The sequence below is a fragment of the Limulus polyphemus genome, unplaced genomic scaffold (genome assembly GCF_000517525.1).
Source record: "Limulus polyphemus unplaced genomic scaffold, Limulus_polyphemus-2.1.2 Scaffold2204, whole genome shotgun sequence".
In the NCBI taxonomy this organism is placed as follows: domain Eukaryota; kingdom Metazoa; phylum Arthropoda; class Merostomata; order Xiphosura; family Limulidae; genus Limulus; species Limulus polyphemus.
In genome coordinates this window covers 101,324-119,817 of record NW_013667814.1, presented here as the reverse complement: position 1 = coordinate 119,817, position 18,494 = coordinate 101,324, and the positions used below count along the sequence as shown (strand labels likewise).

The following is an 18,494-nucleotide window of genomic DNA, read 5'->3' as shown; positions in this document are numbered from 1 at the left end:
TGGATTTAGAAGTTAAGTAAAAGCCGATACATAGTCAGTTTATGATATTTGCCAACAAGACTGATACACTCAGTTTTCTTTTATAACCCAAATATGTTTTAATATACTCACAACAATACAATTTACAATAACAGTTATTACAAATAGTTATTACAAACAATGATTTATAAACAAAAGTTTCACAAACTTACAAGCAATATAAAGTCTTCTTTATAGTCTGGAACCTCCTTGATATCTTATCGAGGGTTCACGATGAGCGAGTCGATTACGAGTTGACGTAAGTATAATTCACTTGACGGAAAACTAGCTAGCTTTGTCCTCCGTTATTTACTACCCACACATACCGGGTTTTCCACCGTGATGTTATGTAATGTTTTCGTAAAAATACTAATGTCTGATGAGAATCCACTGAAGTTAAATGATTTGTAATGCTCAAACTTTGTAAATGCTCCTGGTCAAATATCTGAAGCTTTTCGATTGATAAGCGTCATAACAATCACAGTTATATTATCCGAAGTTTAAAGCACACTGACTATAGCAAACCAATAATAGATACTCTCTTTTGGCGCGGCGCGTTGGTTATATTTATAGGCGTGTGGAGATTTTCTAGAATTTTTTTCTAGCGCTAACACAAGCGTTTACGTACACACATATATTGTTGATTCTTACTCTCGAGAATCTCCTACAACATTGGAGAATAGGCGGGAGTTTCGCAATACATATTTAACAGTATACGCTATGTGTGTTTATAAATATAAATTTAATCTAAACAAATGTCGATATTAAAATGAATATATAATAACAAATTCGTTACAATATTTCTGGTTCCTACTCGACAATTTTCAACTTTTGCATTAAAGTCTTCTAGTATAACTGTTATGTTTGAGATTTGCAGTGAGATTTAGCTTGTTCTAGTTCTGAATATAATCTTTCATGATCTTCTGGTCGATATGTTGTTAGTGCATAAATATGTATGATGTTGATATTGAGTAGCATGCCTTTTAAATTCATAAATAAAATTCAGTCAGAGTTGGCCCAATATCCAAGTATGCATTTTGCTCTATCTTGATCCAAGATTACACTAACTCTTCTCATGCTTATCTCTGCCTGAGAATATGGTTGTGTATTCATCTGTTTTTATTCGTCCTTCTCCAGTCTACCTCAGTTTACAAATTTCCAATACAATTATTTTTAATCTTTGCATTTCTTGTTTGATATTATGTAATATTGCTTTTTGAAACACTGTTCTTACATTTCATGTTGCTGTTTTGATTTTGTTTCTAATGGGGACAGTAGGTTCATGAACCATCTGGTGTCACCTGTCGCACGTGAAAGCCACTACACAGCGAGATTATTTTGCTGTTGGAATCATCCTTCACATTGTTACACATATCTATTAAAAACTGTTCAGTCATAATGTTTTTAACTGAAAAGGTACTGGGGGTTTCACGACCTACACTAGAATGACATTTTCAAGGTGACCTAGAATGGCCTTCAATGTTACCTGAGCAGTCAGATGAAATAAACCCACCACCATACTTCGCCCAATCACAGCAATTCTCTACTTGTCATGCTGCCCCCGTATCTCACAACGGAGACGTGAAGGTTGTTTTTTTTCGGAAGAGATGGTCTTCTGATTATGGATACTTAAAAAATACGTTTAAGTAAATACAGTATATATTCTGGTTGTGGATACTTAAAAAAGGAGGTGTTATGATTGTGTTTTTTGTTGTTGTTGAATTTTGAACAAAGCTACTCGAGGCTCTCATAATTTTGATATGATATACTAGTCTTCATTTTCTTATTAAAATTCTTAATAATTGGATTTGACTGCCACTCTCATAAAATACCCATGGTTCCAAGACGCAGATCATGATTACTATTCATTTTACTTTTGTCATTGTTTTTTTTTTTCGTGGTAACAGAGCCCAAACCAGGATATCTCAGATCCACAGTCCAACAAGTTAACCATTAGGCCAAACTATACTCTTTGTAAATACGGCAGAATTGTTTGTTTGGTTTGAATTTCGCGCAAAGCTACACGAGGGCTATCTGTATACATTTCAGCAGTATGTTAATTGTGTTAATAACATTATTGTCCTATAGATACACAAGTAAAGGAAAAGTGGGATGAGACATGTTGAAACCTGCATGCTGTCCAATAGAAGTGTAAAAAACAACCCTTAGTAACACTGCCCACCTTTGTAAAACACAAGTAATACAAATAAACATATAAATGAAAACAAAAACATAAGTTGTGATCTAATTCAAATAATGGATAACAGCAGATTTGTTAAAAGCCTACGGACAGTAAGATTGTCATTAAAATATTGGTTTTAACATAATTAAGTCTGGACATTGATTATGTAATCATATGTAGAAATATAGTAACATGGTTCACCCTTATAAAACTCATGTAAGATAAAACTATAAAGTAACATGTGTAAATGAATCATTTTGTAAAGTTATATGATTGGCATAAAGACAGACTAGTGAAACAGTAAGTTTTAAGTCATTGCATGATATTTCAGGACGATTTACGTATAAATGATCAGAAAGTATGATTAGATATAGAACTAATGAATTCGTGTTTTATACCCACTGTATTAACTCTACTCCATGAGAATAATAATGATAATGTGCGCGAATCTTTACAAAATTTTGGAAATTATTAGTAAACATTACAAGGATTTAATACACAAAATATCATATTTTCAATTAAGTACTAAAATATCTTTATTGAAGATTTCCTAATGAATTTTTTTCAGAACGTTGACTATCAAACGTGCAAAGTAATTTTGATTCTAAGATTAAAAATGATTTTTATGTATCTCAAATTTGTGAAGTTTCATTTACGTAATCTCTATATACTTGTAAATAATCATTTAAACGTTTTTTTTTTGTTTTTTTTGGATAAAACTTTATATTCAATCTGTTATTTTATCAATATTAACTCTGTATGGTATTGGTCGATTTGACCAACCTCGTAACCATCATAAAAATGAGGAAATAAATCTAAATTACCATTTTTTCTTCTAGAATAACTACAAAGTGCAACAGTAAACCACAAATGTTTATTCTAAATAGCTTAAATCTCGTAACAGTATACATCTATTTATATTTATTGATTTTTGTTTTATTGACCTTTGAACCGTATCTGACTACAAATACCCCGACATAAACTGAAAATTACACGGGGCACGTGCAGTTCACATTACCTTATCACATTATAAGCTGCTGGTGCGTATACCTCATGAAGATATTTTTCTTTCATTATCTTATCTAATAAGTTTCGATTTTTATGATTTTAGTTACTTTTTAATAATAAATAGTGGAAACAAATCAAAAATAAAAACCTCGTAATTAAGTATGAAACATATTTATTTTTATTTTCAGTAAAGCTTTATATTTTATTTACTGTAACATTATACTTGATAATGTAAGTATGTATGTACTGTAAAGTTGTATGTAAGTAATCAAAGTATAATGAAAATAAAGGTTGCAAATGCAAAATAAAATGTATAGTATTGTTAATATTGAACACAAAAGTTCAAAGTACTTGTGATCAGAGTTTAAATTTCTCACCGTTTCACTCTTATTTTCTGTAGTTATTTTATTGCTAGCAGGTGGCTTACAAACAAGAAGAAACAAAATGAATAGTACTCTGTTCTTTTCAGTATGGACAGCAAAGTTCCAAAGTAAATCTCCCGAGAGTTCTTCTAATCTTTTTACACCTATTTCCCCCATTTATTCTACTGTTAGCGGCTGAAGTAGAAACCTGCAGAATATATATAGCAATGAATCACCGTTCCTGTTTAGGTGTTACCGTATTTTGAGTAATTTGACACCGTCAGTATCAAGTAATCTCATGCAGTGCAATTTCCAGGACTTTCCCTGATTTGGGGCAGGATTTATCAACTTGTTAACAGTATAATGGTTACAACGACAATTGTCTAAAGTATTATAAAATGTTTATGTTATGACATTATAGAAAGTCCGGGCCGATCGAATAAGTCGATAAGCGTAACTGTCCTATAAAAACTATTTGAATCGCAGCTCCGAGAACACAGTGGGGTAGAATTTGTCGGCTTCTTTACAGTGCAGTGGTTTCAACAATAATTGTCTAAAGTTCTTTTTAAAAGTTAGAGAAAATATTTATGATATGGCTCTGTAAAAAAATTGTATCTGATCCAATAAACTTGGGTGGTCGGGATTTAATGGTAATATAGATGTGAAAATGTTTATGAACATCTTGTTTCCTATTTTACCATGCTTACACAGTAACTAATACTTTGTAAAGTACAGTGAGGTTTTGGTTATCATACATTACATATGTGTGTGTGTATATATATATATATAATTATTATTATTATTACTATTTACAAGTAAATATTTGAATTTAAATGATCTTTCTTAAATCTTAGAACAGTAAATAAAAAATATTCGGAAAACAATTATCTTCACTATTTGTGATGTTCTGAAGCTCTTTTTTTTTGCACTCGTGAGTGTTACTTGCTAACCCTCGTCCTAAACCTGTCCAAATTCACATGTCAATGTAGAAAAAAAAAATTTTTAGACTTTAAATATGCATTTTTGAATACTAAAAAATTATAAATGACTATACAGATACCATAAAAATATATTGTACTTTACCAGGATTCTTAGCTATGCTGTATTTGGATCTAAAAAATCTAATTTCTGTTCGGAAAAATAGCATTGATCATAATACTCCAAACTCTCCAAAAATATAAAAGCTTTTCTCTCATAAGTAACTTAGAAAGACTAACAGAATTGTGTAGAGGAAATGTAAAGCTTTTGATTGGCTATAAACTTATAGGTATAAAAACAGGCATAAATAAACAAGTCTTCTCAAATGATGAAGTGGTGGGCGGAGCAAATATGGTGGATTCGATAAATATTATGATATCTTAGCAAATAGAAAAGGTAGGAGGTTCTTATTTATATTCTAGTTTGCCAATATCGGAAATTAGAATTTATAATTTGTATGAAACTACAGACATTGTATTGTGGGTGTCATAAAAGTTAATCCTACCAAACCCAGAAGATGACGTGCTTGTGTGACACACAAAAAATCATTATTTAGCTATTTTTTATAATATTTACTTTCAAATTAAGAAAATAACTAATGTATAATACTAAAATTTGAATTAAAAATACAGTTTGATACCAAGTTTATTGAAATACATTTATAAATTAGTAGTTCAATAAAATTTTGAATGTAAGTCTACAAATGTGATGACATGCCCTCTGACCCCTAGCTACCCATAATGATAGGGTTAAATCAAGCCATTGATTACGTGTGAAGACACAACTCTTAGTAATTAATTATATGGTTAGCAGAGAGACAAAGTAGTGAAACAGTGAGTATTAAATTATTGCATGATGTATAAATATGGATACTTTTCAGGATGGTTTACATATAAATGGTCAGGAAGTATGATTAAATATAAAACTAATGAATTAGTGTTTTATATTGACTGTATTAAATCTAGCCATCTTGAGACACGTTGATTCAGTTCGTGGACGTCATGTCCGCTTCTCATGGCGGCCTAGCAACGCGTCCCTAGCATCGCACCCTCTCTGGTGACATCATTGTCTCTACTCCTTCCCTCCCATTGCCTGTGGTCGACACACGTGTAGCGCCTTCTAGCGGTGTAACATGCGGGTGCCCCATAAGTATTGTCGTTTCATTTCTAAAATAAATTAATTGACTCACTAACTTTCTTGAATGTCCACCAAGTGTGCAAATTTTTCAAATTTATATGGTCAAACGTTTAGCCTTCTTGTTTAGGAAAAATCATAAACGTTTTTGTTTGTGCAATTTCTCGTTATCTTTAAGTAGGTATGGAAACTGTCGACAGAATATATGTTTTGTATCGTCTCTCCTTGTCTCCACTTGCGAATGGAAATCAACAACAGTTATAACGTGAAAATAAGTTATTTATTCTTACTTGCAGTGGCCCGGCATGGCCAGGTGGTTAGGACGCTCTACTCGTAATCTGCGGATCGCGGGTTTGAATCCCTGTCACACCAAACATGCTCGCCCTTTCAGCCGTGGGGACGTTATAATGTTATGGTCAATCCCACTATTCGTTGGTAAAAGAGTAGCCCAAGAGTTGGCGGTGGGTGATGATGACTAGCTGCCTTCCCTCTAGTCTTACACTGCTAAATTAAGGATGCCTAGCGCAGATAACCCTCGTGTAGCTTTGCGCGAAATTCATAACAAACCAAAACCTTAAATTGAAAGTGTACTGATAATAAGCTAAATTGCTTATTCATTAGCAAATCTTTTAGTATATGCTGAAGAAGATATGTTATGTAGTTATTCACTTGATAAAGAAAAATATTAATGAAAGAAGCGTAAATGAAACCACAAATATTTATATATATATGTGTGTGTATATACAGGTATATTCACAGAAAAAACGTGATATTATATTAATATAATTTTCTAATTTAATATATTTTTCTTTTGACAGGTGACGCAACCACTCTTTCTCGACAAAGCACGGGTCTCTCTCAGGCTCCCTTAGGGCTAAGTTCTTTACCTTATGCTTTCTACCCATCTTCTAGCGTTATCTCTTCCAATCAAGCAGCAGTTGCACAGCGATCATCTCCTGCATTAGCCTTACCCACGTCAATCCAGCACGCCACTTCTGCGTCTGCCATTGCCTACAACCAGAATAGCCTTCGCACTCAAGCAGTAGCCTACCAGCAGCTGCTCCAAGGACTGCCATCCGTACAGAACCCTACGTCATTTCCGGGGTTAGAAAGCGCTGGTGGTGGCCAAACACTCAGTCGGCCTACTGCAATCATGCCGCTCAATTCATGAACGCTACGTCATAAAGCATTGGCTTCTAGCAAAATACTCAAGGTTTCAATGAATGAATGAATACGTCTTTTTTGTGTAAAGACTGGAAGATTTTCCCTTCATTTTGGTTAATGCTAATTTTATTTGTTTGGACGAACAAGTGATTTATTTTATGGTACAAGCTAAAATCACCTCCACTGAAAGTAAACTTATTTAGTGTAACCATATGGATTAAAATTGAAAAGGGGTGGGGGGAAAAGAATGATTAAAAGTTACCATGTTATTCCAAGATAATACTTTTAACTTGAACTTGTACAAAACGTCGTTGTCCTCAGTGGCGAACCCCGAAGTGCTAACTTGGGGAAGGAGATTACAGGCATCGTTCTTTTCTTATGTTCAATATATTTTAGTTTTACTTGTTGTGAATACTGACTAGAATGAAAACCTTTAGGATTTTTTTGTTTTCTTTTTTTAACGAAAATATTGCCAAAAGAAGGATTGCGCAGATTTCATTCTTATAAACACCAAATTTGTAATAGAAACTAATTTAATATTCAACTGCTTGTTAATTTCATTTTCACGTTACCAAGTATTTAGGATTATCCTGAAGATACTAGGAAATATCATAGATTAAAAAAAATAGATAAATCATAAAACAAGCCGAGAGCCGTCGGAAGGCAGTATTGTTCGGGTTTTCGGATTACTTGTTTAGTGATTCTATTGATCGGTGCCAGGAGCATTAGTAATATTTTCTATGTAAATCAAAGTGCAATTCAAAAAAAATAACAATATTTACCCTCATTTTATTTTTATTATATTATGGTCCCTATATATCTAGTAAAGGGCATGCTTGCACAGCTTACACGTGAGTTACCCCTACCCCCTATTCTCGAATAATCATAACGTAGTCTGGCTAGGAGCTGAAGAAATAATAAAGATTAGATCCACAATAACTGTTTGGAAGAAAACTTTGAATATACCGTTTTCAATGTTATTACTGGAAAAAAACTGGGTCTATAAGTATATTTTTTTAAATTCAAAATCAGTCTGAACATTTAAGCAAAGCCGATAGAAACTATTTTGTTTCTCAAGGAACCCACTTGAAATTAAAAAATTGTGGAAACGGTTGATATAGCAGTACACAACCTTTTGTTACAGAATTCAACTTTCGCCCTGTTCATCACCATACATCATTCATTTAAATCGTTATGAAGTGTCTACATTGTCGCATATTTTTTATATAAAGAAATTATCGATATTTTCTAAATCTATGATTCCCTACTTTTGGAACTCATGCCCATTTTTTGCCATGTGAAAATTTTATCTGTACTATTTTTTACCCATAGGCACATAAGAATACCTGTTTTTTATAGTCTTGTACTTCGGATGTCATCTGGTATTCAGACTTGTCTTGGTGTATTGTTAACGTCACGGTTTCCTCATCTACAATAAAACAAACATTCAATAACTGAAAATGACATTGTAATCATCAATTACATTGTAATTGATGCTAATGTTCATATGGTAAAGCGTTAATCTTCAATTGATGATATTAATCTTGTCTATTTTTTGTAGACTGACCCTTAGCATTAAGATAAAACTACTATATAGGGGTTAGCAGCAGAACCACAAGATTTTATTACAAAAACCCACATTGTTTTATGGTTATCTAGTGTCTGAGCTGAAGACCCTATATTGTTCTGTGTTCTAATGCAAAATGTCGTGAAGCCGATGAATAACAAAGTTTTTAAAACAACATGAAGAGTCAACAAAATATCTACAAGTAGAACTATAGTAAGTATATGTTTGGCTAGTGTGCAACTGGTCAGTGTATTATGTAAGGAACAATGCATCTCCAAGTAGAACTTTAGTAGGTGTGTGTGTTTGACTAATGTGTGAAACCAGGCAAATTCTAAATACATGTTATCCCGTAATGCTTTAGATATACGGGAATTATTTTTATGATACACAACATTGAATAACGACCTTGTATAACCAGAAGATTAGTTCAGTACGGGAATCTTCAGAAAAGAATGCCTGTCGTGCTTTATTCTCCTACTTTGTAAAATTGTGATGAAGTTAAACAAAAACATTTTTCTGTAATTTTTTGAAAGGGTATTCGAAAATCGTTTCCTATTTGCACGCAATTTAATATATATAATACAACACGAAAGAATGAAAGTGTATACACATTGAAAGCAACAATGTCAAGGAAGATTTACTTGTGCATTAATGATAAACATTTATAGGATAAAACCGTTTGTGTAATAATAATAATAGTTATCGTTTATATTGTTTTAACATAGTGTTTATAAGAAAACACATATTTACGTCTTATTCTAAGGAGACTTTTATGTTATTTCTGCACAGGAGGTATGAGACTCCTCTAGTGGTTTGTTGGATGTTTCTGTGTTATATTCTCTATGTAAATAAGCGGCTGTTTCAAAAACAGCAACATATTTTTCGTTTTCTGGTTACTGTTAAAAAATAAAGTTTCGGCGACTGTAAAAGGGAATATGTTCTACACTTTTAACAATTTGAGTAAAGGAGAGGACTACGTTAATATAAAATTATAAATAATCTTGATAATTCTATTATTAATTGCAATAAGGGCAAATAATTTAATATCCGCAAGATAAGAAACATGTTACGAATTATATAGAGAAATAACTGCCTAGGAACGTGAGAAACAACAACAATATGTTGTAAAGTGTAGGAAGGAAAGATATTTTTATGGAAACTGATTAACGTAAGAATTTTCAGCATGAGTCAAAAGAGAAAATTATTCAGAAATGTGAATGAAAAAAAAATGCCTTCAAAATTCTAATAAATATAAATATTTTAGAACTTGAATGAAAATAATTTATGTATGATGTAACAAGAATATTAGAAGTATTAATATGTTACTTTCGGGGTATTGGGTTAATGAAAGTATTCATTGGAATAATGGGGTATCAGAACATTATAAAGGGTATCAGAGAGCCTGTGTTTTCTTTTCTAGCGCAAAGCTACACAATGGAATATCTGCGTTCTGTCCAGCGCGAGGAATCGAACCCGAGAGTTTAGAGTTGTAAGTCCTCAAACTTACCGCTAACTCGCCGAGGGACTGGGTAACGGGAATATCAGGTTATCGAAAGGTTGTATCAGAAGTATTTAATTATCATCAGACTGCATCAAAAGTATCGTTGGTATTAGAAGGTTATACGTATAGAAAATATTGAAGTATTGATTGCATTCCAATTAGATGTTACTACAATACAAAGAAAATGAAAAACGGTGCATCATCATATCAATTCGCCTCTGAATTGATTCATTCCCAAAGATACAATATGATCTAATTTCGTATTCCATTTGCTAGTAACATTCCAATCGCAAAGGCGCTATATCACAACGTAAAATAACCTGATTTGCTTGTTATTAAGCACAAAGTTACACAATGGGCTATCTGTGTTCCGCCCACCACGGGTATCGAAACCCGAGTTTTAGCGTCTTAAACCTGAGATTTCCCGCTGAGCCGTGGGAGTGGGCGTAAAGTAAAAAGTGTTAAAGTTTGGTAACTTAATAGAATATTTTTTCAACTAACGAGATGACTAACATGTATTAATTACTAACTTGAAGAAATTCACACTTGATGCTCCATAGTAGACGTCCAAACTGGTCATTCTTATTTTGTTTGTTTTGTTTAATAGTTATATGAACAAGTTAACAGGCCAAATTAAGTTTTCTGTGGTCTTTAATTTTTGTATGGATTGAACAATAATTCTATATTAATCAAACACTTTTTATTGTAAATACGAAAAAAAAAAGAGGGTAAGATTGTTTAATTTGTTTGTTTATGTTCGGTTTGGTAAAATATTGGTTTTGAAAAAGGACCTAGTCACTTTGCTCAATATATACGTTCAAGAGATTACTATGTACGAATAATTAATTGTGCTAATGATTATAATAAAATAAACTACTTGGGAATTTTGAGTTTCATTTTTTATGGCGGCTGTTATTTACTGTATGCAAATAAAACAGACTGAATACGAAAAACAAACAAAAAAAAACGTTAAATATATTTTCATATAATAACCATATTTGCAGAAACTATATTATTTTTATTCATATTACCTGGTAAGCTAAGATATAATAATGTAATATAAATATTCTACTATAATTACATATTCTACTAAACGATTTTTGAATCTTGCTACGTCGTTACAGTCCATGTTATCACATCCGAACATGCTCTCTCTGACGACCTTACATATTGAAAATAGCACTGCAACGTAGTTTCCAATATAAAATGGGAGGTTGTCATGTCAAAAGCACATCAATCCTCCCTTCTATTTTCCATAATCCATTTTGTGTACGAGGACAGCGGTTTCCCACGCTCGTTTAAACGGTCCGATCGCACATAAAATACATAAGTAAATATCCGTTTTATTTTTCAGCTGCTAGAGAGATGCGACAGTTCAACAGATATGTCTTAGAAGCAGCTCATGTACATGTGATTTGTGTCTCTTATTTTTCCAGACAGAAACACTCCTTCATAAATTTGCATAGTGGATCGTTTTTGCAACTGTTCGTTGTGTTCGTGAACTCTCACCTATTACAATCTGTTTACTACAGCTAGGATCTCTTCCGGGTGGTCCTGATTCCCCAGTTTGATGCAGCCCCAACCCCTTTTGTTTTTCATGCCATTAATTACAAGAAATATCTCTGTCTTGGAAATTCTAAATCCCCGATCTGAAGAAATTTGTATAACCTGAGTATGAAAGGGATTTTACATACCTTTCCCAAAAACAATCAATTTTCGATGGAATCACACTACTTCCGAAATTCTAGAAAATGTCAAAATGTAGTTCTAATACATTCCGTACCACCGCAACTTTATATCGCCAATGGTAGTAACATACCTTATTGATTTGCTAATTCAAAATTGTTTTAACATAACATACTCAACTTTCCTTCTTGATCTAGAAATTTGAATTTCTTTCAGATTTTTATATACTAAAATGCATTGAAAGATTATTTAGATTATTAAATCCATTGAGTAATTCATGTATTATTACACCTGTTAACTTTCTGAATTATAAAAAAATGCATAATTAGAAATATAAAATACTTTATCACTTTCTAAGTTTATTATTTTCGATATAAAGTTGTTAGTTTTCCAATGGATTTGAGCTGTTCATCTAAAGTGCCTAAGCTATATCAATGTGTTCATGAAAGTGTTTATTAAAAGAGGGCCAGTCTTGGTCTGATAATTAGTGTATCAGACTGCTTATCGAAAGATCCAAAATTTGGGTGCCCAATGTACCGCTGAATAGGATCCGCTGTGGGAGCATTATAAGAGTGACAGTCAATTTCTACTTTTTGGTTAGAGTAACCTCGTAGCTTGATCAATAGTTCTAATTGATAGACGACTTTACCTGAAACTTTGAGTCTCTAATCTGGCTGTTTACCGTTTAACCCATTTGACTAGCAGGTTCAAAATGCGATATACAAATATTATTTGTTGTAAAATACAAAACCATTCATGCTGTGCCCACCACAGGGATCGAATCTTAATTTTTAGTGTTATAAGCTTCCTAGCTTACTGTGAGCCAACTGTGGTTTAAAAAAATACAACATCTCACATTAAATCTGGCTTCTAAGATTCGGTTTGTTTGTTTTTGTTGCAAAGCTACACAATACGCTACCTGTGCTATGTCCACTATAGGGAATCAAACACCGGATTTTAGTGTTGTAAGTCTATAAATTTCTCTCTGATCCACTCGGTGACTTCTAAGATTCTTACTTAATATGTTTGACAATCTTTAAAATAGTTCGATGCTACAGAATTTGTAAAAAACTGAGATATTTTCTTCGTAATGTAAACTTTTGGGCCTGGTATGGTTAATTATTAGTGTGCCCGCGTTCTGTGAATCCTGTGATTCGTGGTTCGAATCCCGTTGCCACAAAAACGCTCACCTCTCTTTGAGACCGTTGATGCGTATTAAGAAAGTCGATCAAATCTCACTGTCTGATCAAACAAAAGTAAAGAACAATTGGACAGTAGATGTGACTAGCTACGCTCATTCTAGTCTATTAGTTCAAAATTATGGACGACTTTGCAAAAATTTTAAAACAAAGTAAACGTTTAAAAGTATATCTTGTAAAAACTCATTTTGGTTTATCAAAATAACTGTAAAAATGAAAATATTTCAGTAAGTGATTTCCGCAAAGTACCAAACGTTTTTGTATTAAACGTGCATGAAAATACTCATAAATGGATATTGTAATGTAATGGTCAATCCCAATATTCGTTGATAAAGAGAAGTCCAAGAGTTGGCGGTGGGTGGTGTTGACTAGCTGCCTGCTCTCTAATCTATTATTTCAAAATTAGGAATGGTGCTCGCAGCTAGCCCTCGAGTGGCTTTGCGTGAAATTCAACAGACAAACAAAACAGATACCTACACACTTAGGTTTACAGTCAAACTTTTAAACATAATAGGGCAACATTTACAATTTCATTGCTTTATATAATTTTTTTTCATAAAAGTCACTATTTATTTTTTAACTTTCAAACTTTGGAAATGAATAATATCGAGAAACGTTGTTTCGCAAGATTATATAAGATTGTTAAATGTATAGATAAAGTATTACATTAATTGAATTTATGATTAATAATAATAAAAATGGTACGATTAAATAAAGTTAGGTCTGCGGGAGTTTCTGTCTGAATGCTTAATTTTTTTCAAATAGAACAGAATTTATCGATCTAACAAATAATGCCTGCAACAAAGCATAGCTTAAATGCTGTGCGTATAAATTATAGAATAAGGAAAGCTCAAACCAGACCATGAAAACTACTGCAAATGTTTTGGGGTTGAGGCTAATATAAATTAATACCAGCATTGTTTCTTTGTCTCTTTCTCTCTCTCATGTTTTAGTGATTATGCTTTTTCTGTCAATGCTCCTACGTTTTAGAACACTCTACCTATCGAGCTGCAGTGCTCAAAATCTGTCAGGTCTTTTAAAAGTCTTTTGAAGTTGTATCTCTTTCACCGGGCTTTCGACTAATGTAGAGATTGGTCAGTGACAGATTCATTGAATGGCTGACAACGGTTAGTGGAAAGCTGTATAAGAAATTAAATTATTACTATTATTCCATGCCAATACGGCAATACCATACCAAGATGGTATTACTAAGCCATGCCACACATCATATACACGTCTCTTTTTATATTTTACTATTTGTTTTGCAGGATCTTTTCCACTGAAATAAGAGCTAAACCTATAAGTAGTGATGCAGGTGATTCCAAAGCAGAACAAAGCACACTCGAGTCAAGTGATGAAGAACAGGAAAATGAAATAAAATTCCACAACATTGCCGATATCATTAATAGTGAGGCAGAGTTCAGTGAAGTTTGAGGCACATACACTCAATTTAGTAGCAACAGTCACGTAGAAAAGGCTTTGAGCGACGGTACGTTCAAGAAAATGTCCCGATCGACGAAGGCCCAGAAGCTTTGAAACAAACAGAGCCGCAGCATCGTAACAGCTGTCCTTATACAACAAGAACTAGGCGAACGATTTCTTGTTCCATGCGCTATGCGGTGGAATTCGACGTATGATACGTTCGTTCGTATGGAGAGCACAGTAATGAAATGAGAGGGTTCAGTTAATAAAGTCTGTGATGAGCTGGGTGTAGTTTGTTTCAACCTATCGGATATAAACCTCATCAAGGAATATGTAATCGTCATTCGAGCTGTAGCACGCACGCTGTACTTACTTCAAAGTGAAACTAAGGTCTATATGGGACTACTTTTTCCAACATTTACCGCATGTTTGACCAAATTGAAAGATCTTTGTGGTTAACCACTCCAGACTTGCAAACGTCATGCTGATGCTTTGATTTCAGGAACTTTGAAGCACTTTGAAACTACCTTTGTCAATGAGGATCACGTTTTCAAAGCTGCTTTTCACCCAAGGCTTAAACTGATTTGGATTAGATGCAACGCTGGGAAAGAAACTGTACAACAAATGATGATTAAAAACTTTCAGAGAAGATGGAAGACGACGGTGATGAAAGTTCAGCAAATGCGGATGTAAGTGATATTTCGTCATTTTCGAACATCGAGAGAGATGACGAAGATTTCTTCACGTGCTTTAAAAAACAAGCAAAATCTGCAAGTAATTGGTCCCAAAGTAACAACGATAAAATAGCATTGTTCCTGAACAAAGAACAATACACCCCAAAATATATAGAATCAAACTTGTTCCCTTTACCAGCTTTTAGATCTCTCTTCATTTACCTCAATAAGTCCATTCCATCGAGTGCAGCTGTAGAGCACATTTTCACAACAGGTAAAGACATTTTGAAGCCAAAAAGAGCTGGATGGATGGATAACAATTTCGAGAAACTGATGCTAATGAAATTAAATAACAAATTAGAACAATAATTGTTAGATATACACAACTGTTTCCATTTAAGTTTATTGCGAAGGTTATAATTTAATTAGTTATACAGCACAAGTGTTAAAATTTAGTTATTTTTAGAAGCTGTATTTTATCGCAAGTTTGTTTACAAATCATGCGTTGTGTAGCTCAGTAATTGTGAATTGTTATTGTTATATTATTGCATCACGTTACTAGAACCTCCTGCGATTTGTCGTTGTTTTAATTAAATATCATTGCATCATAATATCTAGTAGTGTGTGGAACGTTCTAGCCTCTGACGGGGTATAAATACGCGTCGAAAATGTAGTTCGATATAAACAAATCTAGGCTGCGTGGTTGTGAGTTTAGCCATAAAGCGCGGATAGCAGCGATTTTTAAAGTGAAATTATCACAGATAGTTTGTAATAACAGAGTAAAAGATATAATTTGTCTTGTCAAACGTGTTCTAAAGTATCTGAACCAGCCTGGGTGGACTTTGACAAGGAATAGACAATTATTTAAAGCTCCGGATACAACTGTGGTAACCAACAATGTAACGAATATTCATAAATACGCTTGACTTCTTTTAGTATATCACTTTAAAACAAGTGGACTGTGTACTGTTTGTTTATTGTTGAAATTTATCGCCATCAAGTCAGAGACACCTACCGTGAAGAGGCCCGGCATGGCCAGGTGGTTAAGGCACTCAACTCGCAATCTGAGGATCGCGGGTTTGAATCCCTGTCACACCAAACATGCTCGCCCTTTCAGCCGTGGGGGCGTTATAATGTGACGGTGAATCCCACTATTTGTTGGTAAAAGAGAAGCCCAAGAGTTGGTGGTGGGTGGTGATGGGTAGCTGCCTTCCCTCTAGTTTTACACTGCTAAATTAGGGACGGCTAGCGCAGATAGCCCTGGTGTAGCTATACGCGAAATTTATAACAAACCAAACCTTCACTGAACTTCGTATTAAACGTTAAATAATGTTTTCGAGCTCTTGACCTACAGATATAATTTCTACCTGTTTTGTTAACTTACTTTATTAAACAGAAACTTAAAACAAAACTTATGGATAAAGCTAAACTATTTGATTTAACTTTAGTAATTTTTAATAATTTTCTTTGTTTTTCTTGATATATCGGATTCTTTCATTATTAATTTTGCTTTAAAATTTTTTCATGAAAAATAATACATTCGCCATCTTTTCAATAACTAGTGGGGTGGGGTGGAGGGGGGTCTATATTACAAACGCAATCACCAATAGGGTACGAATAGATTTTTTATATTGTTATAATTCGAATTAAATGACAAAGTACGCTCAAACACACACATATGCTTACGCACTCCTACTGGCACAGCCGTATGTCTGCGGACTTACAACGCTGGAAACCGGGTTTCGATACCTGTGGTGGGAAGAGCACAGAGAGCCCATTGTGTAGCTTTGTGCTTAACTTCAAACAAACAAACAAATATATGCTTACTTATGCTCTGTTGGGATTGTTTGTCCTTTGTTTGCATTCTGTGGCTGTTCCTTAGTATCTTTGTATAGAGGTTTTTTTCATAGCTTGCTCATAAATAAGTCTTTGATATAGCGAATAAATAGCATCAGGATTCTTATGTTTTCGTCATTAAACGTATAGATAGTGGGATTTCAGTGAAATAAACTCTTCTAAACTAAACGCACACTGTTTCTTACCACAATAAGCTCTCATTTCTTTCTTATTGAAATAATTAGATAATTAAAAAAATAATTCATGTCTCTGAATAAAATACCTATATCAGTAGCTTTCTTGTGTAAACAGTTCTTTTTTATTCTTTAATTGGTCAGTTTCGGCATGTGGTTTAAGAAACTTGGAGCTCTGGTAAATACTGGTAATGTGGTCAGGTGAACTACTTAGAAAAATAAAGTTTTCTTGTTTTTTGTGGCTTTTTTCGAAAATGAAACAGGACACAGGGGGGTATATTTTTGTCCTTTAATCCAGGAATTTTTAATGCATTAATAGTACAAAGTACTTATGAAATTCACCCAATAAAACGCTTGAATTTTGTTAAAAATGAAAAACGATTAAACTGTGGTCCTTTTCTTTGAATCCACCAATTTTTCTATATTACGATAAATGGCAATAGTTTGGACTAATTCATTATAGAAAATGCAAAAATGGTCCAAGAAGTGCACCTATTCGTTGATAAAAGGAGTAGCACAGGAGTTGGCGGTGGGTGGTGATAACTAGCTGCCTTCCCTCTAGTCTTACACTGCTAAATTAGGGACGGCTGGCACAGACAGCCCTCGTGTAGCTTTGCGCGAAATTCAAAAACACAAAACAAAACAAACCCTAAGAAAAGTTAGCGGTTTGGCCATGACCATGCAGGTGACCTGGTTAACATTTATATACATACATAAAAGTATAAAGACATTTTATGTGGATAAACCATTTGAAGTGCTCCGGGATGGAATCGTAAAAACGAAAATCTTGAAAATATATAATACAACCATTGTTGTATTTGAATTAATCATTATTTTTTAAATATGGTTTTGTAGATTGACCGTGAAAAAAAAAGCGCTGGAAATAACTTTTATGTGGATTAAACATTAATTAAAATGTTTATTTCTTTAATTGCAGTGAAAAACACATCAAATACATGGTAAATCACATATTTTATGTGGAATAACCGTTAAGTTAAGGGTATTTTCTTCTAGAATAACAATAAAAAACTAAAAATACAGACTAAAAAAAGTTAATTTAGGGTAAATTCCAGTAAAATTTAACGGCAAATTGATATAAAGTTAACAGAAGACACCGTAAATTAGTTTAAAATTCTGAAATTATTTTTGTGTACCGTCTGTGCTTAATGTAGGTTGACACAATGTAAATCAATATTAACTCATCTCTTATGCAAGTTTTATATCTGCACAGTTAGTTATGATATAACTTTATAATATATAATTTGGTGTCAAATAGATAAATATGTTCTAAACGGTTGTATTTATGGAAAATATAACTGAATCACCTGTTATATCCCTCGATGCTAATCTGTTGATTACAATGTAAAATTATAATAGTTCATTTGATTTTAAGTAAGTCTATGTAAGACGATAAAGTACCATCTGTTATTACGTAAGTCTGTGCTATATACTTTATGTTTCATGACTGGTCAAACAAACGCAAAATAAAAGTTTTTCACTCGAAAAGAAACCTGGTAGGCAATCAAAGGCGACTTCGTGCATGAATATACTGTTGCGTCAGCGAGGTCA

At 33.3% G+C, this 18,494-nt stretch overlaps 1 protein-coding gene across 1 annotated transcript in view; it reads left to right on the top strand.

Annotated features, from left to right (window-relative positions):
• The window catches only part of LOC106466244, a 37,286-nt gene extending 23,053 nt beyond the window's left edge, over window positions 1-14,233 (top strand). The window contains exons 3-4 of the mRNA XM_022394223.1: window positions 6,501-6,786; window positions 14,068-14,233. Coding sequence (XP_022249931.1) covers window positions 6,501-6,786; window positions 14,068-14,233 — 452 coding nt within the window. The remainder of the gene's footprint in view (window positions 1-6,500; window positions 6,787-14,067) is intronic.
• The last annotated feature ends 4,261 nt before the right edge of the window (window positions 14,234-18,494 follow it).